Raw genomic sequence first — 22,101 nt, 5'->3', positions numbered from 1 at the left:
GGTGGCCACTGGCCGCACTCGCGGAGCGGGGATGCGCGATCCAGCAATTGTCATAGAGATCAGCGGCCGGTACAGTTGTTTATATTGTGGCGTTCTTGCGTTTCTTCGATCCCTTCGCCCCTGTATGGCTGCAGGTAGCGTTTCCCCTATCACGGGTTGGATAAACGAGATTTCCCAACTCCTAGCCGTTAAAGATGACGAAGTACTACATCGCTTCTACATGAGCCGGTCGGAGTCTAAGCGCTCTTTCGACAGAAGCTACAACTTCCTCGTTGAGCGGTTCGTGTTCAAATACGTAGACCCACACGAGTCATCGCTTAGAGTACACGGCCATCGCGGGTTTCATGTATGACAAAGATCGTTCACAATAAATAATACAAAAACAAGTAAAACCTGAAGTTTCTGTACAGGGTATTTAAAAAAAAAACGTTTCGACTCTAAAATCGCCTGCAAAAGCTTGGGACTCTGCGTATCAACTAGAAAATTACCTCGGATACGTATTTTACTGGTCAGATTTGCGCATAAAAAATGTAAGTCCGAACTTCACATATAAAAAAAAAAAGCCTATGCTTTTAAATGGGTCAGTTTTTTTATTTATTTCTATCGTACTTGAAGTAGAGACTTAAAATTTTTATGTGTCAATGGGACGAGTAAAATACGTATTGAGGTAAGTTTCAACTTGATAGGTTGAGCCGCTTCTTTTTGAGTGTCTCAAAATAAAGTTACAAGCTACAATTAATGGCTCATCAAAAATCAGCGACTGAGCATATCAAGTTGAAACTTGCCTCGAATACGTATTTTGCTCGATTCCATTCCCACAATAAAAATGCAAGTTTCTACTTAAAATACAAAAAAAAAAAAAATTTTTTTGAGGGGGGGACGGGGGCATTTTCTTTTCTGCTTGGAATTAACACTTAAAATTTAAATGCGGAAATTCGACCAATGTATTCAAGGTAAGTTTGTCCTTGATACGTCGAGTCCCTGAATTTTGAATTAAATTTTAGAGTCGAAACTTTATTTTGGAACACCCTGTAGTTAGAGTAGCAGGTTTGTATTGAAACAGAAGTTGCAAGCGCGTGCATGTTGCTTTGCATAAAGCATGCGCTGCACAGGTGTGTACGCGCTACAGGCAGGTTAAAGCGTGAGGTTGTATGGCTACGTGCGTACCTAACACATACTTTACACGCGCAAGTTGGAAGCACCGCGAGCTCGCGCATACGTAAAGCTACGCGCTCGCGGAGCTGTCATGTCAACAAGCGGTACCACGAGCAACATTACATGTGTATTTGACGCTTTGACATCTTCAAATGAGCTGAAACTTAGAAACTCTACCTGACTAATACCCATGCCACACGGGCAACTCGAATGCCATTTACAACGAATGACATTTGAACGATCGGCCAATCAGCGCGCGACACTCTGAGCGTGGGGCGTTCCACGCGCGACAGATAGCGAGCCGATTCGTCAATCACACGAATGTCATTCGTTGTAAATGGCATTCGAGTTGCCCGTGTGGCACAGGTATAACATGAACTCGTACAAACTTGCCCAGGTATTTATCCTAATCTACCTCCAAACGCTACAAAGTGAGATTAAGAACACCGGACTCAACCGCAAAGGGAGCGTTGGGTGGGAACGGCTCGTGTTCCTTTCTTGCAATTGATCAGGCAAACGTCTGCTCTGCTACGCCGTTGAATATCCCCACCCGACCGGAGCCCGTCAACCGATAGCGAGTACATTTACGAATATGTACCTTGATGCCATATTTGTCCAGATACCCTCTCTGCTTACAGAGGCGTATGCGGCAGTATGTTGGCATCGTGGGCCGTGGACTAGCGTCAGACTAGCGTCTACGGCCTATGCAGCGTATGCAACGACGCACCACCACCCTGCAGCATGGCGGCTGGCGCTGGTTGCCGTTGCGTACGACAGATGGCCTGTTTCCTCCTCTTCCCTTCGTCCCCTACTCTAGAGCCCCACCCCTGCGGCCGCTAAGCCCGCGGCAGCTAAACCATAAACTCAAACTAGAAAAAAAAATACAGGAGGACATTTAAGCCTGCTTGCGTGTAGGACGGCGAAAGCATTAAGGCCCGTTCACACTCTTGCAACCGAGTACGACCGAGAGAGACCAGACCGGTTTTTAAGCCTTTTGCGACTTCTTACGACCGGATGCGCGGTAGCGGAGCTGGTCCTAAGAGATCGTAAGAGGCTTAAAAACCGGTCTGGTCTCTCTCGGTCGTACTCGGTTGCAAGAGTGTGAACGGGCCTTATAGTCCCGCGGGTGAAATGTTTACAAGTAATGTTTCTGCAGGTATTAAAGTTTAGGACGACGTAAAGGACGACGTCCTAAAGATCGACGGCAAGTACGGCGTCTGGGACGCCGCCTAGAGGTCGACGTCTAGGGCGACATCGAGAACGACGCCAAAAGAACGACGTCTAGGACGACCTCTAGGGCGACGTCAAGGACACCACAAGGACGGCGTCGTCCTTGAGCGTACGATTGAGCAGCGCGTGCTTGATGACGTAATTTCATGGTCATCTTTCGGGTGCAATGACACCGCTTTTTCGCGAAAAGGGACAAATAGGCTTTCGGCCTTGAAAAACAAAGAAAGGATTCCGATACAAAAGAGCAACCCCAACATGATTGACAAGCGGCATTGAGTCCGTGAGTTAAGCAGGGAACACATGAGCGGCAAGAAGGGAGCGCCGCGCCCTGATTCCGATAGCAACAGCCCAGGACGTTGTTACGTGGGCCTATGCCGAGCCGCCACGTCACGGAGTGCCCGCAAGTTGCCATGGAAACTGCCGCGCGGCGCACGTTTTTGTCGCTCACGTGTTCCCTGCTTTACAATGCCGTTGGCGTCAGTGCAGGTTTTTTTTTAGTCAGCTTGCCCTGCTCTGGTATTTCTTTATATTTCCCCTTGTAGTTTTTCTTCTTTTTTTTTTCGGGGGGATGAAAATAAAAGGGGGGGGGGGGGCGACGTTGCTAAATACGATTGAAAGTCGTTCTTTGTATTTTGGTGTTTCTTTTCGTTTTATCGAGGAGATATCCACGATTTTGGAAAATATCGTCTGCGCATGCGCAGCCCAACGCAGACGCTCGGTCGAAAGTTGTCAGTAAGAAAACTTGTGATTGCATGGAAATAAGCCACTGCCTCCCAAAGGGCAGTTAGATCCTGCTTTGTATACTCCGTTTCACCTTACGTCTGACTGCAGCGGACGCTCGAGCCATCTCGGCCAATCCTGTTCTGTGAACGGAACACGTGATACGCTTTTGCCTATCACTGCGCCCCTCTCCAAGGTCACGCAACACTCCCTTGGATTGGCTCCGGTGGCTCGTAGCATCCGCTGCGGTCGGTCCTAAGGTGCAACGGAGTATAGACGCAGTGGCCTGTAAGTGAACGGAGTATAACTTGGGTATTCGGTGAGGGCGACTAAGAAATAATAAAACATTTCAACCTGCAAATAGTAAAGAAAATAAAGGGGTGACAAAACGAGAATGGGTGACGGTTACGCTCACACCTTAATTGTATTCTGTTGGCGAGGCGATGGCAAAACAATGCCCATACTGAAAGTCACGATATTTCAAGATGGCGACGCCCTTGTGAAATAAGTCTTTTGGCGGCGTGCATGAACTGCAGCGGGTGCTTCTCTGGCTATCATCATCATCGTTTGTGACGTCACGTAAAGGACAGATTGGGACAGACCGCGCAAGTCATGGATCTCTGGGCTCGTGAGCTCTCTTCATGCCCGCTGTTGTCTGCAGTAGCGAAACAGCACCTAAATTCCCACTGGCTGCGACGTGTCATATGGCTCCATAGCAATGGCGTCATTGTTGCTAAAGAGCCAGCCGAACTGCTGGCGGCGCAGCGGGAGGGAGGGACGCGGGTATGCGCTGGCCTGAAGTTGGGCCTAACGTTAGCCTATCGTTACGCTTTGAGGTCTAACGTCGTCAACCGGTACGCACAGCTGTTTGACGTAAGAGGGGGGCGGGGGCGGGTATGCGCTGGTTTGACATTAGGCCTAACGTTACGCTTTGAGTTCTAACGTCGTCAACCGGTACCCGCAGCTAGGGCGATGATGATAATGAGAGGACACGTGATTTCAGCACGCGCCGCGCCAAGCTTCTCACTCCCGCCGCCGCCTCACCCAGAAGCGCAACAGTCACCAGCGAGCTGCAGCGAGCCAGGGCGGTCTGCGCGGCGCACCGCCGCACTCCCTGCCGGCGCTGGCCGCTTCAGCTCTTCTCGGCGCCGAGCAACACCTACTAGACGAGAAGGCCGTAGCGCTCCGAGTGGTTACGTCACAATGTCGGAGAAGGAAGGCTATGGCGCAACTACGTGAGAAAATATCTGGTATCGACGTGAAAAAAAATGTTACTTGTCGAGCGGCGCGGTAGTGTTCGTGCGCGTTTATTTGACATTAATATGCGTTTTAAAAGCGCAGTCTTGTACAATTTATTGTACATATAATATAAACGTAATATACAACGCGTTACCAAGTTTGAAAGTGCCAAATTTATATTTATGATTATCCCCGTATCGCGGGACTACGTACAGTCTCGCAGCTCCCCACACTTTTCGAATGAATCGGGTCCGGGGCGACATTTTCTTCCCTCATACGGGCTGCGATTCTGGTAAATTTACGTCGTGTGTGAGCTGCTGACTGCCTGAAAAGGAACGCTGAGACATTTAAGAAGGGAAAGGGAACCGAAACAAATCCAGTCATCGCCGCAGGGAGCGCACACGAGCAAGAGATGGTTCAACAGCGTTAAGCCTTACGTCCTACACTGCATGCTGCCGCTACCCTCTTGTGTGGTTATTTTGATACTTTTCTTCCCGTCGTTTTTCTGTCCTCACCGCAGTCTCGGGTAATTTTTTTTTTTTTTTTTTTTTTGTGTTCGTTTGAAACTAGGGCATTTACGTGGATTCGCGGAACAAGTCCTGCTACGGTTTGAGTGACATGTGTGGCAGCTAGTCAACGATGACACTGGTCGATTATCGATAGACCTCTCTCTCCACAGAGAGACTTCTTGGAGTTCGTGTTCAAACGTTTTCGTGACGGATATTGCGGGGCGTACGGATACGATCGACAGGTGAGAAACAACTTATTGGCGGGCTTTCTTGACCATGTAGGACGCGAGCAAAGTGCTGCGGTCGTTTTTTTTTTTTTTTTTTTTTTTTTGAATCTTGTGATAGAATGGAATCTTGTTCTTCATCGTTATCCGTGTGCAGTTGCGTCGACATTTGTAATTATCCGTGGTAATATTGGGTGATTCCACGTCAGTTCGCGCAGTCATGGTCCGGGTCATATTTTTTATATTTTCGTTAAAAATATATACGAAAGCAATATTCCTGGGAGGAACATTCATTTATATACGAACGCCGTAACAATCTTTTTTGACGGAGATTTAAAATAGAGAAGCTCGAGGGCGTGGAAATTGAGATGTTTTCACGATGCTACTTTGCACACTCGTCATTTTCTTATCGAAGTTTTTACGTCACCGTAACTTTTTCGATAAATTTTACAGAAGATATACACATACACAAAAAATTAAAATATATATGAAATATTTCTTTGCAAACAAAATGACCAAACATGGCATAAAAACGCGTTTTAGAGAGATATTCACAATTTTTTTTGCAAATAAACCGTTGTAGTGGACCGCGTTCACGCTTGCGTGGGTGTGCGACGCGAAGAGCATGGACAAAGAGACGACATCTTTGGGCCAATACGAAAATATATTAAAGCGTTAAACACTAGAGAATGAGAAAATTAAAAAAAAAGATTATCGGAAAATCTAGCACTTAAAGGGTAATTAAAGAGGAGTACTTCACATAGTCCGTGAAGCGGGTCTGAGTTCTGATCATGGTTGGCACGCCGAAGTCTTGATGCCAGGTAGATTGGCGCGTTGGGGCTGGGTAGTGGACGACGGGGTGGCTTGAAGAGTGTGGCCTGAAGTAGCGGCAGGGCAGCCTCGGAGGCCCGCTGACCAGGCCTGTGTTTGTGGACGACGAACTGAAGCCGTGCCGACCACGCCTATCGTTGCGGGTCGGTTTTTTCGTCCACCAGATCCTGCTCGCTTGTCCTGTTCGGTCACCTCCAGGCTTCCTTCTACTTCTTCTTTTTCCACCACCCGCCACTCGCACCAAATTTTCTCCGTGCACACAAACACACAGTCAACCAGCCACATCAGCATTCCTTTTCGTCGTCGTCCTCTTTTTTCTTCTACATTGAAGTCCGAAATCACCACAATTACCCCTCACTTAAGAGCGTTGTTTCGGTCAAACAATGTCTACAACATGACAAAAAAAAAAAATAAAACTTGTCCACAAACTATATTACAGTTTACACATTTGACACTTGGTTCGTTCAAACTTTTGGTTTCTGCCACACACAAACATATGCAAAGTAATTGATTCAACAACCCTGTCATACGCACGTTACACTCATAAGAAAAAAAACTGTTTTGACTATTGTACACAATGCATCACTACAAAGAATAATAATAAAGTTTAAATTCTTATTTAACAGACATGCGACTCATATAATCGGCGCCCACATTTTCACAGCCCTTGATATATTCGACTGTAAAGTCGTACTCCATGAGCGTCAAGCTCCAACACGGCTGTTGAGGTGCTTTGCAGAGTTTATGTACAATAAAGGCTGATGGTCGCTTTGCAGAATGAATGGTTTCCCGTACAAGTACACATGAAATTTTTTTAACTGCCCATATCAGTGCCAGGCCTTCTCGCTCTATCGTTGAATAGCCGGCTTCACGAGGTAGCAGTTTACGACTCGCGTAAGCTACAGGATGGAGTATTCCATTATGCCGCTGCATGAGAACCGCCCCCACGCTTGTGGATGACGCATCCGTACTAAGCACGAAAGATTCAGAAAAGTCTGGTGCCCTTAGGATGGGTCGGCTGGACAGTAGTTCTTTCAGTTTCTCAAAAGCGTGTTGTTCCTTTCTCCCCCAAGTCACTTTGTTCGGGGCCCTTTTCCGTGTCAACTCCGTTAGCGGTTGTGAAATTTCAGAGTATTGCGGAACGAAATCTCTGTAGTAGCCTGTCAGGCCAAGAAACGAGCGGACGCCCTTTTTTGTCTCGGGTGGCTCGGCAACTTGAATCTTTTTTGCGTCTCGATTTGCGGTCGCAGGAGGTTATGTCCAATGACGTGACCGAGGAACTTGACTGATGCAAAGCCGACTTCGCTCTTCGTTGGCCGTATCGTCAAACCAGCATCTCTCACCCGCTGAAAGAATGACTTGAGTGTTTCCAGGTGCTCTTCCCAGTTTTCTGTGGCGATGAGGACGTCGTCAAAATAGTGGTAGATGTTTGGCAGGCCTTGGACCACCTTCCTCATGAGCCGGGTAAACACCGCCGGTGCAGTCTTGATCCCAAAAAGCATAAATCGAAACTGGAAAAGTCCCGAAGCCGTAGGGAAAGCTGTCATTTGCTTTGACCCTTCGTGCATCGGCACCTGCCAGTAACCTTTCGAAAAGTCGAACTTTGAGAAGTATCGGCTGCTTCCCAACTTAGCGAACATCATGTCCACCCTTGGGATGGGTTCATTGTCGGGGACGAGGACCTTGTTCAATTGCCTGAAATCAATGCAGAGCCGCATTGATTCATCCTTTTTCTTTACCATCACTATGGGAGATTGGTACGGCGATTCGGAGGGTTCAATTATTCCCCGCTGTAACATTTCTTGGACTTCCTCCTGCACCGCTTCTTGGATAGCGAACGGTATCGGGTATTGTTGTACTCGAATAGGAATGTCGGTGGTGGTCTTCAGTTTGCACTCCACCAGGCAGGTCTTTCCTGGGACATCTGTGAAGCTTTCCTTGTGCGCAGCCAAGAGGATAGACACCTGCGCTTGTTGAGAGGCTGTTAGGTCGTTCGAGACTTTCACATCCTGGTGAGTTTCCTTCTTGTGGAGTGTCACAGAAGGTATGTCCTCTTCCTCCACTTCCTCGTGCTGGACCGCGACTGAGGCATGCTGCGGTGGTTGGTTAGAAACCGGTCTCTCTTCGTACTTTTTCAGCATGTTAATATGGAATAGACTACTTCTTGTTCCCAGATCAATGACGTAGTCGATGTCATTTCTTCTCTCCAAAACCTTGAAGGGGCCCTTCCAGGTCAGGATCAGCTTGTTGTTCTCGGAGGGGAGAAGAAGTAGAACCTTGTCTCCAACAGCTAGATGGCGCACTCTCGTCTTCTTGTCGTACAACTTCTTCTGTACTATCTTCGCCTTTCTGAGCTGCTCCTGTGCTATCCGGCAAGTGTCTTCTAAGCGCTGGCGGAGCTCGACCATGTAGCCGTACGAGGTCTTCGTGTTTTCGTCAAGGTGCTCTCCTGTCCAGATTTCCTTTAATATGGCCATCGGTCCTCGGACGTACCTGCCATACAGGAGATCAAATGGTGCAAACCCAACACTGGCCTGCGGCACTTCGCGATACGCGAATAGTAGTGGTGCCAAGTATCGGTCCCATCTTTTCGGGCTCTCTTGACACATTCGTCGTATCATTTGTTTTAGTGTGCCATTAAACCGTTCCACGAGGCCGTTGGCCATGGGATGATACGGCGTGGTTGGCATCTGCTTAAACGAGAGGAGACGACTAAACTCCTTCATGAGTCCGGATGTGAATGATTTGCCCCGATCGCTGATGATTTCTCTAGGAAATCCCACGCGTGAAAACATCTCGAGGAGAGCTTCCGCAATCCTCTCCGTCTCGATGCTTGGTAGGGCAACTGCATCAGGATAGCGGGTCGAGTAGTCCACCATGGTTAGTACGTAACGGTTGCCCTTCTCTGAGGTTGGTGACAGTGGTCCCACGATGTCAATTGCTACCCGTTGAAAAGGCGTCTCGATCACGGGCATGTTCTTTAAAGGCACGCGGCCTACCAAGTGTTTTGGAACGGTTCTTTGGCAGATGTCGCATGATTTCACAAACCACGTGACATCCCCTTGTACCCCTGGCCAGTAAAACTCTTCAAGCACTCGATCTGTCGTTCTTTTGATTCCTTGATGTCCAGATAGTATTCCTTCGTGTGCCATTTTTAGAACGAATGTTCGGAGGCCTGTTGGGACAACGAGTTGTTCCATTTCTTTTTGCGATGGAAGTCTGTACCGTCGAAAAAGAATCCCGTTCATCAGCACGAAGTCGATGTCGGCTGATCTTGAGGCAACCTTGCTTCCCACTGCTTCAAAGCATTTTTGGAGTGTAGCATCTTGCTTTTGCTTGGCGCTTAGCTCCGCCGGGTTGATGTCCAGTGGATTTATTTCTGCAACTGGTAGCCCAGCAGTTGTCGCCGACGTCCGCATCGTTACGACACTAGCCTGAAGCTCGCCTTTCTGCTCTCCGGAGCTCGGTGACAAGGTCGTCCCTGTCCAAATTCGTTGGTTGCCCAAGATTTCGTCTTTTTCTTGGGGCTTTTCTTGCAGAGGAAGAAATTTCTGGTCTGCTGTCCACTTGACATCAGGAGCAGAAGCATCCCGTACGCCATCGATGTTGCCCAAGACGACATCATACAGCGGTCTTTCCATGCAGGTTGCCCTTACTGTGCCCGTGAAATAAGGAGAGTCGATGTCCACTTCCGCTTCAGGTAGGCATCGAACTGTCCGGTCGAGAAGGTAGATCGATCGACTCCTTCCTGTCAGTTTGTCATCAGGAACCAGAGATCGCTTTACGATGACCGAGTTGCATCCTGAATCACGCAGTACAATGACAGGGTGTCGTTCAAGCAGTCCTTCAGCCGTTGGCATGCCATCTGTTTGAACATCGATTCCTCTTTCATCCTCCTCAGCTTTCACATTTCTTTTAAGGGAATGACTGTCCAAACCAACTTTCCCAGGCTCATTCTGAGGCGCCAGGGAACACGATGCTTGTCCACCCGCGTCTGTCTTGTTAGGGCAAGACTCTGCTTTATGCCCGGTTTTGCGACATTTCCAGCAAACAGTCAACTTTGGGTTGGATCCTCTTGACTTGGACCAACAGTCTGCTGCACGATGACCTTGCTTGTTGCAAAGAAAACAGGCGGGTCTCCCCGTTGCATCTGGAGGCTTAGAAATCTTTGCTTTCCCCAATAGCTGCGCCTCTTGGTCCTTATTTGTTCTGCCAAGATGGACTAGTCCTTGAGCCTCAAGATAATGATCGGCAGCTTCCGCCAACTTGTCAAGTCCTTGGCAGCCTCTTTCCCTTAAAAAGATGGTCAGTTTTTCGTGACATCTCTTGAGAAACTGTTCTGACACTATTTTGTCCCGGAGTGCGTCGTAGGTACGCTCCGTTTTGGCCATTTCTTGCCAATGGTCAAAATATCCCAACAGACGACCAGTAAACTGTCTGCCTGTTTCTGCCTCCTCTGGTCTTGCCTCTCTGAACTTGGCGCGGTACCCTTCTTCCGTATACCGAAATCGTTGGAGAAGAGTCTGCTTAAGCACTGTGTAGTTTGTAGCAGCGTCAGCAGCCATGCGTCCGACTACACTTAATGCCTCCCCTGTCAAGCATAGACTCAGGGACAAGGCCCATTTATCCTGTGGCCACTCTTGGCACGTTGCCACCCGCTCGAATCGTTGGATGTAGGCGTCAAGCTCGTCGCGTTTCTCATTGAAAACGGGGATAAGCTTGTGTGGGCTCCGGTACCCCTGTACAAAGCCAGCAGGTGTACCCGCACCAGACTCGTTCGGAATTCCCTCTACTGCACTTTCTCGTCGCTCCTGTAAACGTAATTGGAGCTCCAGTACCGCACGTTCTGCTTCTAGGCGCGCACGAGTATGGTCATCCGCGTCTAAGCGAGCTCGAGCAAGGGCTTCTGCTTCTTTAGTAGCTTCGCGTTCTGCTGTACGCTGGTCCCTCTCGCGCACTCGCTCTTCATCCATCCATTGTTTCAAAGCTGCCCCAGACAACCCCAACTCCTGGCCAACCTTCATTAATTTCTCGGTATCCATTCTCAGCCGTCGCACCGTTTCGCAAGGTGAAGCTCTTTAGGGTGTCAGTTAAGAGCAAGGTCCTGTCGCGGACGCCAGATATGTAGTGGACCGCGTTCACGCTTGCGTGGGTGTGCGACGCGAAGAGCATGGACAAAGAGACGACATCTTTGGGCCAATACGAAAATATATTAAAGCGTTAAACACTAGAGAATGAGAAAATTAAAAAAAAATTATCGGAAAATCTAGCACTTAAAGGGTAATTAAAGAGGAGTACTTCACATAGTCCGTGAAGCGGGTCTGAGTTCTGATCATGGTTGGCACGCCGAAGTCTTGATGCCAGGTAGATTGGCGCGTTGGGGCTGGGTAGTGGACGACGGGGTGGCTTGAAGAGTGTGGCCTGAAGTAGCGGCAGGGCAGCCTCGGAGGCCCGCTGACCAGGCCTGTGTTTGTGGACGACGAACTGAAGCCGTGCCGACCACGCCTATCGTTGCGGGTCGGTTTTTTCGTCCACCAGATCCTGCTCGCTTGTCCTGTTCGGTCACCTCCAGGCTTCCTTCTACTTCTTCTTTTTCCACCACCCGCCACTCGCACCAAATTTTCTCCGTGCACACAAACACACAGTCAACCAGCCACATCAGCATTCCTTTTCGTCGTCGTCCTCTTTTTTCTTCTACATTGAAGTCCGAAATCACCACAACCGTCTTTCATAATACTTCACAAAACTTATCAAAGACGCGTCTTTGCATATTATTTACGGATATATAAAGATAATATGCCCACCCTTAATTGTCTTTTTGTTATTGACGCGGAAATGCAGCTGATTTCTCAAAACGTGGCAAGATTTGGCGTCAATATTGAAAAAAAAAAAAAAAAAAAAAACTCCACCTTTAATTTTCTTTAAACTCCCCTTGGTACTTTGCAGTGACTTGAACTAACTTGTGATGGCTAAACATTGAGTAAGGCATGACCTCCAAACGGGAAGAGCTATGACAAACCTTCATTCGGAGCGAGCCGACGTCTTTGTCATAGCGGCTTTGCCGCACAGCACCAAAAATTTTGAGCGTCAGTTATGTCATGTATTTTATATTTTTTAAATCTTTTTTGTTCTTCAAAAGGGGTGAGTATAACTGGCGCGAAAGGGGACTTTGAGCTGGGATACCATTAATTAGTTTACAATTCACTAAAACACAACGGCCCCTATCTTCACTAAAACACAACGGCCTCAAATTCGCTAACTATGCATACATAAGCTTAAAAGTTTCAGTCGCGCATGTGGCCATGTATTCATCCGGCGTCTCGGCATTTGATGACTTTCGCAGATAAGATGCCTGGATTCCTCTCCCAGGTTTTACGGTGGTACACACTGCTTGCTTCACCGCATGAAACTCTCGAACCCGTTCCGCAGACAGATGGAACATGCAGACATTTGTTACTTTTTCACATAGCACTTCCACAAAGTCTTTAGCGGTGAGAATCGTTGAGTTGAGCGATCTCAAGTTTGTTAGCGTTGCGTGGTGTTTAGCCATTTCCTCCATCACAAGGGCTTTTTCCGTGCCCAGTGACTGAAAAGATCCATCTTCCCGAAGAGTACGGCTTCCGAGAAAGTTAATGCGCCCTCGCTCCGTCTGATACAAAAAACTATTTCAGAAAAGACTGGGTAATTTTCATCAACCTACTCTTCTATGACCCCTATGGCTAGAAGAACGTGAGCTGTGCCATCTGTCGTGTCATCGCTGACAACTGCCAAGCTTTGCGTGCCTTGCGTAGACGTAAGCACACATGTGAAGAGAGACACTTGAACTTTTTCTAATAAAAACTCTGCACTTCGGTTGGGAAGATTACTGTCCAATTTTCCGAAAAATCGAAGTAGAACATCACTGCCTTGGTTGGTAAGGTGTTTTTTTTGTCACGTATCAGTCTTTGTTGAAGGTCACGGATGTAAGAATGCCTCATTTACTTTTCGCTCCATGACTCCGATTCCCGCAGGAAGGCGGAAGTGTCCGTAACCTTTTTGACGAATTCGCCGGAGTCCCATAACGCGAAACAGATATATTCGTCTTCGTCGAGATGGAGCGACTGCAGCGAGATGCTCTGCGTTTTTGGGCACTTTTCGCAACGGCGCAGGAAGCAATCGTTTTGTGGAGCGCTGCAGAGGTAGATGCGCTTGGGGTCGTCTTCGGTAAATGTCTTCTTTGGGGCATTTGTTATTGCCGTTAAAAGTAACTGAAAGTTGACGCAATATATGCATGCGCACACCTCGTGCTCGGGACTTTTTTTTTTTTACCCATTTTGGTCGTAGGGAATAAAATTTGGAGATGCCTAGTTCTCGACGGGGATGGTCCTTCCTAGGCAGCTGGTAAGCTTCTTTAACAGAGCGGGTCATAAACCTTTTTACGACTTTGGTCTTGTCGTTATTGATCATGGCTTTGACGACGTCCTTTTTGTTGGGGCTTTGAACAGAGCATGCGAGGTCGTCGCGTGTGTAGTACTCAAGTGGAACCCTTACGTCTTCGGCATTCGTCTTTTTCCCCATGTAGGGATTAGGGGTTGCCCATACACTACCTATACGCTTCAGTTTTCTTGTTTGATCAATCATGTAGACAGTCGCTTCCGGCACCAGTTGCAATATTTCGTTCTTCGAGGTGCGTGGTGGGCAGAAGCGTGTACAATCGCTTACGTTCCTGATGTGAACTGCATGCCTTCAGCGCTTCGCTGAACACGTGAAACCACTCCGTGCAGTGATCCCAACTGTCTTCGTCGGTTTTCACGTCATAAATGCTTGACAGCTTTCTTCTAATCGAAGAACTTACTTTGGCTTCTTTTTTCGTCAAATACGCTTCGCGACTTTATTTTTTTTAATGGTTTTACGGGGTTTCATTGAGGTTGCCGACGGACTAGCAGCACACACGTCTTGACTCACTTCAGCCAGATTTTCATCAGAGTCCCGGCAAGAAGAGTTTGATGTACTCACGTTGTGAGGAGAAGCAATCTTATTCTTGAGGTATTTGTAACAATGCTGGCATAAAAGGTCAGATTCGTTCACTGTCCGTGGAGCCACTAGCTTTTCCAACCGCACTTTGTTGAGTGCGGTTGAAAAAGCCGGTTGAACACATGGCCACTTGAGCAACTGAGAGTTTTAAGCTGATGTATGCATAGTTAGCGAATTTGCAGTGGGGCCGTTTTGTTTTTGTTAATTGTAAGCTAAGTAATGGTATTCCACCTCAAAATCCCTTTTCAAGTCAGCTATACTCACCCCTTTTGAAAAAAAAAAAGAATTAAAAAATATAAAGTACATGCCATAACTAACGCTCAAAATGCTTGGTGCTGTGCGGCAAGGCCGCTATGACGAAGACGCCGGCTCGCTCCGAGTGAAGGTTTGTTGTAGCTTTTCCCATTCAGAGGTCATATGTTACGCAATGTTTTGCCATCACAGGTTAGTTAAAGCCACTGCAAAGTGCCAAGGGAAGTTTAAAAATAAATAAAAGATGGAGTTTTTTTAAATATCGACGCCGAATCTTACCACATTTTGAGAAATCAGTTGCATTTCCGCGTCAATAACTAAAAGACAATTCACGATGGGCATATTATCTTTATATATTCGTAAAGAATATTTAAAGACGCGCATTTTTATGTGTTTTGTGAATTATGAGGAAAGATGGTTTATTTGCGAAAGAATTGTGAATATGTCTCTAAAACGCGTTTTTATTCCATGTTTGATCATTTTGTTTTCAAAGAAATATTTCATACATATTTTTTTATTTTTTGTGTATGTGTTATATATTTTCTGTAAAATTATTTAAAAAAAGTTATGGTGACGTGAAAGCTTCGATGAGAAAATGACGACTGTGCAAAGTAGCATCGTAAAATCTTCTCAATTTCCACGCCTCGAGCTTTTCTAATTTATATCTTAGCGAAAGAAAAAAAAAATGTTACGGTGTTCATATATAGCGGAGTGTTTCTCCCAAAAACATGGATTTCATATATATGTTTAACAAAAATATCTAAATTATGACCACGACCATCATTGCATGATCTGATGTCAAATTACCATATTACAGTTTTCACTGGAAGGTGAATAATAAGTTTTTGTGATTATTGAAAGTGCTTTGTTTCTGCTTATGTGTTTATTTATACTAATGTTATTTTATTGCCTTTACCGCTTTTATACTAGAATCTTAACTGTATTAAGGTAATAGTATTATTGCATACAAAATAATATATTTTGTTCTAAGGCAGCACGAGCCCATAGGGAGTTGTAAATTAGTTGACTGTAAATAAGTTCAGTATCCTGCCACGCGGAAAAGTTAATATATTTGCATTAAATGATATGAGATTTAATCAGCTCGTGGTCTTGAGTGATTATACGAGCGTCACAAGCTGATTTGTCGACCCCATAATGTAATTCGACCAAAATTACATTAATTTGCCATGTGGCCGGGGTATAATACAAGAATTCAGTGACTGCACGCGATAACATTGCTTACATGATCCTAAGTGACACTTGTCTAGCCCTGTCTGCGTTGCCTACGTCTGCTTGATTTTTAACTGTGATCTCTTTTTTGCTGTGTCTAATCACTGCGTATCTCGCCATTTTGTTGAAGTATTTCTGCGTGAAATATGCATTCCTACAGAAATACTTGCGTGACTCAATGTTTTCGACTTCAAAACTAAATGTGGCGCATTTCGAACGCACCTGTATTAAGAACAGTAAGGGATTCATCGATGCGTCTGAGATGGTTTCGCCGTGCCCTCTGAAGCCATCGGAGCCGAGATCGGATATATGTCCCGTTGTAGATGGCGCTGTCGTCGAAGTAAAATCGCGATTGCTTCTACTACTTTGAAGAATGATTGAATTCGAGCTCCGAGCAATTTTGCTAATCGAATGACGTGAGAAAACATACAGAGCAACGTTAGACGTGGATATGTTTTGGAACGTCAGGTTACCAAACTTTTTGACTCCGTATTGAGATTGAAAAATAGCTGCGTCGGCTGTTGCTATGGCAACAGCCGACGCAGCTGTTGCCATAGCAACCCTCGCACTCGGTCGGACTCAACGCGAGTGTGTGAATCGCCCTTTAGGTGTCGCACGCTCCCAACTGCACAGATTTCTTGTTTCAACTTTCAAAACTTAAAAAAAAGAAAGAAAACATCCACTTCGGTATTCGCAATTATTCTATTCTAAGAATATTTGAGTGGAATAGTATTTTATTTACCTTTTATTCCATAGACCAGTGTCTGCTGTGTTTCATGGGCGCCGCCATGTTTGTTTATGCTGAGGCCATGAGACAGTAGAGGGGCTGCGCTTTTTGCAAGACTCCCGTTTGTTTAGAAGCCTTCGCACATATCGTAGTGCAAGAACTTCAGAAATGCATGGTCACGAAGCTCCAAGAACAGCACCGATGCCAAGAGTGCTGTGAAAAACAAAACTATTGTTTTATGCACAGCCCCAGTCGTCACAAGAGCTTGCGTTTTGAGAATAATATTTCCTATTTTTATCGCTGGGTGCTATGATTTCGGACACTGGTTTATACCTAATGTATCAATCGACGCACCACATATTTTTCGTTCCATACAGAACCCAAGAAATGGCTGAGACTAAGGTGCCTCAATGTCCTTCTGTTTAGGGTGATGCCACCCTTTGTAGTACCTGATGCCGACAGCACGCGCTCACGGGCAAAATACAAAGAAATCGACGAAAACAAAATGTCGCCGTAGCACAGTCAGCGCCACGAGCGCGTGCAGGGACACGTTCTTTCACGCCCTTCTGAACAAAAATAAAAAGAAAAGTGTGAGACAAAATGGCCAGATGTCTCCACCCTAAGCAAGCGCACATGAAGGCACCCTAGCTGAGACGTGTGGCGCGAGCCTCGGGGAGCGCGTGAGAGGAACGCGCAGATATCGAGCGCGCCTAATAGATCGCTTAAAGACCTTTCCAAAAAGGGGGGCTCCTGGCCGGTTCTATTCTCAATGTTCGTGCGTATGGCGCGTGATTTTCTCGCTTTCCAGGGCGACGAGCATGCGCGTGCTGGGCTGAGGAGATCGCACGCTGGTCTGGGCACCTGTAAATATTGGAATGGTGTATAGAAGATTGCAAGCAGGGTATCTGGCCGCCGCCATGTCTTCGCATGTGCTGACGACAGGGATGGGCAGAATACATGCAAATATGTATCGAAGTACAAATACAAAATACTTCGTCAAAACTTTATTTAATTACAAATCTAATTACATTTCCAAAAAAAGCATTTAAGTACAAGATACAAATACAACCAAATGTATTTGGTCTCCTCCAAATACTTTTCCAAATACATTCCTCAAAATTTGCGTCAGCGACTTCAGGGCACCTGCAACGGGTTTCTGGGTATCTCATTTTAATTTTGCATCGCACACTCGGGAGTTAGTGTCCGAGGCTCCAGTAACGTAATAAAAATATAATCACAAAAAAAAAAATGTAATCAGCTTGGACGTAATAGGTGAAAAAGGTACAAAGCTTCAAGCAGCTTTTTTTGTCGATTACATTTTGGTATAGACCAACAAAGAACCGAGACGACCAAGACGCGCAGCACTAGCTAGAGATTTTTTTTATTGTTGCAACTCGCACCAGTTACGAAAATCTGGACGACCCGCGCATTTAGCATATTCCAGGCAAAAGTACGGTTGGAAATCCGGCTGGAAAGCATCACAAGTTGTCACAGGCACTTATTTAGCCAGTCTGCCTGTGAACGTCGATTTCGTAATCACAAAGTCACTAAACGCTTGTGCTTGATTGAGAGACACTGCATTCGGTGCAGAACGTAGTTTTCTTCCTGCTCTGGACACGTCTTGGGATGAGCAAATTGAGTCGTGACAATAAATTTGAGGGATGTATTTTCGCCCACAAAATTGTATTTAATTACAATTGTATTTGAAATACCCACGTTTTAGTATTTAAATACACACGTCAAATACATTACCCAATTTGTAATTAAGTACAAATGCAAAATACACATAGTACTTGAAATACGTATTTCAAATAGTTGTATTTGAAATACTGCCCATCCCTGGCTGACGAGCACAAGCGTGCGCGTGAACGTGGCCTTGACAGGCTTGTAATTACATTTGCTTGTCCGCACGTGCAGAGACACCAACTGGACGTTCAGTTTGGCTTCTTCGCTCAGTTTGTTGGGTTTGGACTTCGTCTTTTTCCACGCTAAATTAACTATTCAAAAATGTTCATGCCATGCCAATCATGTGTCTCAAATGTATCTGCTGCAATGGGCCTTCAAAAAAAAAAAGGCTTTGTCACAACACTCTTGCTAGCGTGCCTGCTGCCCTTCAGCACAGCTAAACATCCAGTTAAGCGTCTATAGAAAAGCTGTATTGTGAATGCTAGTAGTTGCACGTGAGTGAGAAAGCAAAGAAGGCATTTTCTTTTCGTTTGACAGGTCAACACATTCATTTTAGCATAGTATTCGCAGTGGAATGAATGAGAATTAAGAAGACTAAGGTGGGAAACTTTTAAAGTTATGGAAAATGGTCGTATAGGATAATTTTTTTTTCCATAACTTTTAAAGTTATGGAAAACATTTTCCATAACTTTTAAAGTTATGGAAAATGGTCGTATAGGCAAAAAAAGAAATGTACTTTGGGACGCTCCAAAATGCCTTCCCACGTGCATTTCGTTTACTCAATGGATAGCGATAGCGAAGGCGCAAGTCACGTCCGGTTTTAACTGGGCACGGGTGAAGCACCCGAGGGCCTTTCGGGTTTCGTCTAAACGTAAACCTCTCCAAAGTCGTTGGGGGAAAGGGGGAAGGGGGCTTTTCCGAAAAAAAAGGAGCCGCCTGCTTGCCTTACCCACATTCCGAAGAAGGCCTTATCTTAGACGGGAAACCGCAAGAAAGAACCTATCCCCCCGCTGCTTTTACCTGCATTCCCGCGACTGCCAAGACAAGGAAGCTACACAATGGGGGCCTAAAAGTGATTTTTGTGTTTTCCTGCCACTTGCTTCGGCGACAAACTCGTCGTGTCTGAGCTTGTTGGCTTGTTTTGTCAGTCAGAGGTCTGGAGCAATACGGGAGGTCATGTGACGTCTGATCTTGTTACCTAACAATGCATGCTAAGGTAGGGCCAGTTGATCACCAGCATGCAAGTGGGCACACCAGACGCTGTGTGACAAGACAGAGATAATGATCAAGTTTCTCGTGTCAGCCTCGAGTTTCTCCATGGCTTCTTTGGGTTTTACCAATTATTCTAGAAATGCGTTACTAAAACCAATCAGTTCAGGAACCCGCGTTCGTTAAAACGTGTAAACCTCGAGTCCACCGGAACCCATGCATGCACTGCGAGCAAGATGCAATTACAGCGGCGCCCTTGTCGCCGCTGCAGAAGAAACGGTGGCGCTGCGATCTCATGTAGCTCGGCGCTGCACCCCCTTTGGTGTTGCCACTGTCTTCGCAACAATACACTATATATATACATAAAAAAAGACACTTTTGCGTTTACGTTTTCGCACAACACACGGAGAGTCAATCACCGCAACTTACGGAGCCAGCTCAGCGAATGACGATGCCGAAACATGTTCAGACCAAAAAAAAAACAACAAAAACGCAGGCTGAGTTGTGACATTAAGCAATGCAAGCGTGACGTGTTGCATTGCTTAATGTCACAATTCATACTGCGTTTTTTTGGTCTTAACATATGTTTCGACATCGTCATTCGCTGAGCTGTTTCCGTAAATTGCGGTGATTGGCTCTCCGAGTGATGTGCGGGAAAGTAGCCGTACGGGCTTTTTTTTAGCGTGGGAATTCACCGTGGGTGCCATTTCCATTTCACATGCGAATGTGGCTTCAGTGTAAAGATCCGTTCTCATTGACTTTGGTTAGTAATAAAACAAAATGGTGTCACTGTCGTTTATCTCATGCAGTTCCCAAAGTTCAGCGTGCGTGGTTCTTTTTGTGCCAAGAAGGCACAGGATGCGGCAATAGGAGCTGGCGCAGCGTCGTTCCGACCGGGACGACACAAAAACCTTGCAGGGAACCCCAGATACGTTAAGGTGTTAAAAAAATAATGTTGGAATGGACTGTTACATTTCCTAGTGTTGCAATGCGGCGGTCGGTTTTATAGCTTAGCACGTTAGATGGACCCCATGCGTCATTTTACCGCTTTCATCTAGCACTAGGTTTCAGCTCGTGTGTCCGCTGACTTCGGGGTTCCAGGCACCACCACTGTGCTTCATTATTTCAATCTTGTTTTAAAATTAAAAACGAAAACTCGCGGTTTCAAGATGTTGTACCGGTGAAAAAACGACTAACATTTCTTGGTCGAGTAAAAAAGAGAGCACGCAAGGGTGCACGCGTGCGTGAACATGGCTAAAACTCGAGTAGCAGACATTCAAGTAGCAGATATAGACAATTACTTGTCACAATTCATCGTCAAATACGTGATGTGATATAACGTATCGTTTCGACAAGCAGCGCCTGGCCATGCAGATTACAGAGTGACAACGCAGCTTGCCGTCACTCGAAAAGCCGCTGCACTAACATGCCTGCTTGCGTAAGGATCGCGACTCGCTAACCTCATCAGACCTGCTATCACTGCAATAGACAACAGAACGCAACGAGAGCGTCGCCCCCTTAATCCTCCGCACGGTCACGAGGTGAGTTCATGTCACTGAATACCTGTCCCACGAAGCATGCACCAACAGAGTCAACATGGTGACTAAAACTACCTGTGCGAAGAAAAGTTAGGAGTAGACAAAACTTTTGACCTCTAAGCTGGCAGTGCAGTTAAAGCTGCGAACAGCCTAGGCCAATCAATACCGTGCGGCGCGCCACGTGACCCTGATCTTTACGTAATTATACGCGCGGACAGCGCGGTCACATCGAGCGGGGTGGATGATGGACTCGTTCAAACTTCAAAGGTACGTCGCTTCCACCCCCAGCAGGCAGCTTAAAACTCGTACCAGCGGCGTTAGTGCGAGCACAGTCTGACAATACGAAAGACGCTGCAAGTGACAGGAGCACTGGATTATCCGACTTGGGAGAATAACCCTTTCGAGCCGACCAAATGGGTCCCTGTCGCCAGGTAATCGGCATCATTCGGCGTCTCGGGTACCCCCTTGTCTGCCCAGACGGTTGTTTGCGTTGTCGGTTCTCTGCCTCCTAATGCCTACTCAAGTTTGGCATCCTATTCAAGAGCGCCTTTGGTGCCGGTGCTCCTCCCGCGACCCTGGCGGGAGTCACTCGTTTCGCCGCCCCTTTTGGCCTCTCCCACGAGGCGACCCCTTCTTTTCTGGAGAAACGATGTCGCCAGTGAAGCCCGCGATGTCGGCTTCGTCCGCCGTCGCTAGCCAGCGCCGCGCCGCCGGTGGGGAGGGCCACGAGGAATTGTCCCCAGTCGCGCACAATGCGCGTTCCAAAGCTGACCCTTTCGCGCGGTTGGATACGCTCAATTAGAAGCCGTTCCGTCGTCTGCCGAAACCGCTGGAACCACAGCACGGCACTCGCCCGCCCAAGCGATCGCCGGTTTTCTTTCTGTTTCTTCTCCTAAAAATGCGTAGCTGCCCGCGCTTACACTATACTTCATACATCACACAAAAGCCAGCCACTGTCCGAGGCGTGTTTCTTCATTGAATGGCGTAAAAACACTGTCTGCATACATATGCATGAAGGAATCATGCTCCGAATATGCGTGAGGCGCGTCCGCAAACTATTTTGTCATCCCGCCTGCAGCGGAGACCGTCTCTTTTGTACGATGTAACAGCAGTGGACTGCGGCTTTGTTGGAGCTGAGCCTGCAGCCAATGCCACGAGCATCGGAGCCCGAGGTCGCTGCTTTGAAGCGTTCTACGTCCGACCGAGCGTGCACTCGCGCTAGAAAGGCACGTCTCAAAGCCAGGAGCGCGGGCTAGCTCGCACTTGTAGCTTTGGCCACAGTCACTGGAAGCGGATCCACGTTCGCAAAGCGGTTACGAACGCGGTTGTATAAAAAGATCCAGTACAATCTCACGCGCACTTGATGACCTCAAATGCGCGTGATATTATACTGGATCTTTATAAAACCGGCGTTCGCAACCGCTTTGCGAACGCGGATCCGCTTCCAGTGTGAATGAGCGGTTAAGGGTGAGCGGAGTGTACACGCTCCAGTTTCGTGCTCGTCAGCACCTTTTCCAAGTGCAATGGGAGCAAGCGCC

The 22,101-nt window shown here is 46.9% G+C and overlaps 1 protein-coding gene across 1 annotated transcript in view; it reads right to left on the bottom strand.

The window, feature by feature from the left end:
- LOC120836604 overlaps window positions 1-11,032 on the bottom strand; it is a 61,033-nt gene extending 50,001 nt beyond the window's left edge. Inside the window, exon 1 of the mRNA XM_040205590.3 lies at window positions 7,729-11,032. Coding sequence (XP_040061524.1) covers window positions 7,729-10,950 — 3,222 coding nt within the window. The 5' untranslated portion in view covers window positions 10,951-11,032. The remainder of the gene's footprint in view (window positions 1-7,728) is intronic.
- Between the last annotated feature and the right edge of the window lie 11,069 nt (window positions 11,033-22,101).

Source organism: Ixodes scapularis, unplaced genomic scaffold (genome assembly GCF_016920785.2).
Source record: "Ixodes scapularis isolate PalLabHiFi unplaced genomic scaffold, ASM1692078v2 PGA_scaffold9__187_contigs__length_104089568, whole genome shotgun sequence".
Taxonomy (NCBI): Eukaryota; Metazoa; Arthropoda; class Arachnida; order Ixodida; family Ixodidae; genus Ixodes; species Ixodes scapularis.
Note: the sequence above shows the minus strand (reverse complement) of the source record. Positions and strands in the feature narration are given on the sequence as shown.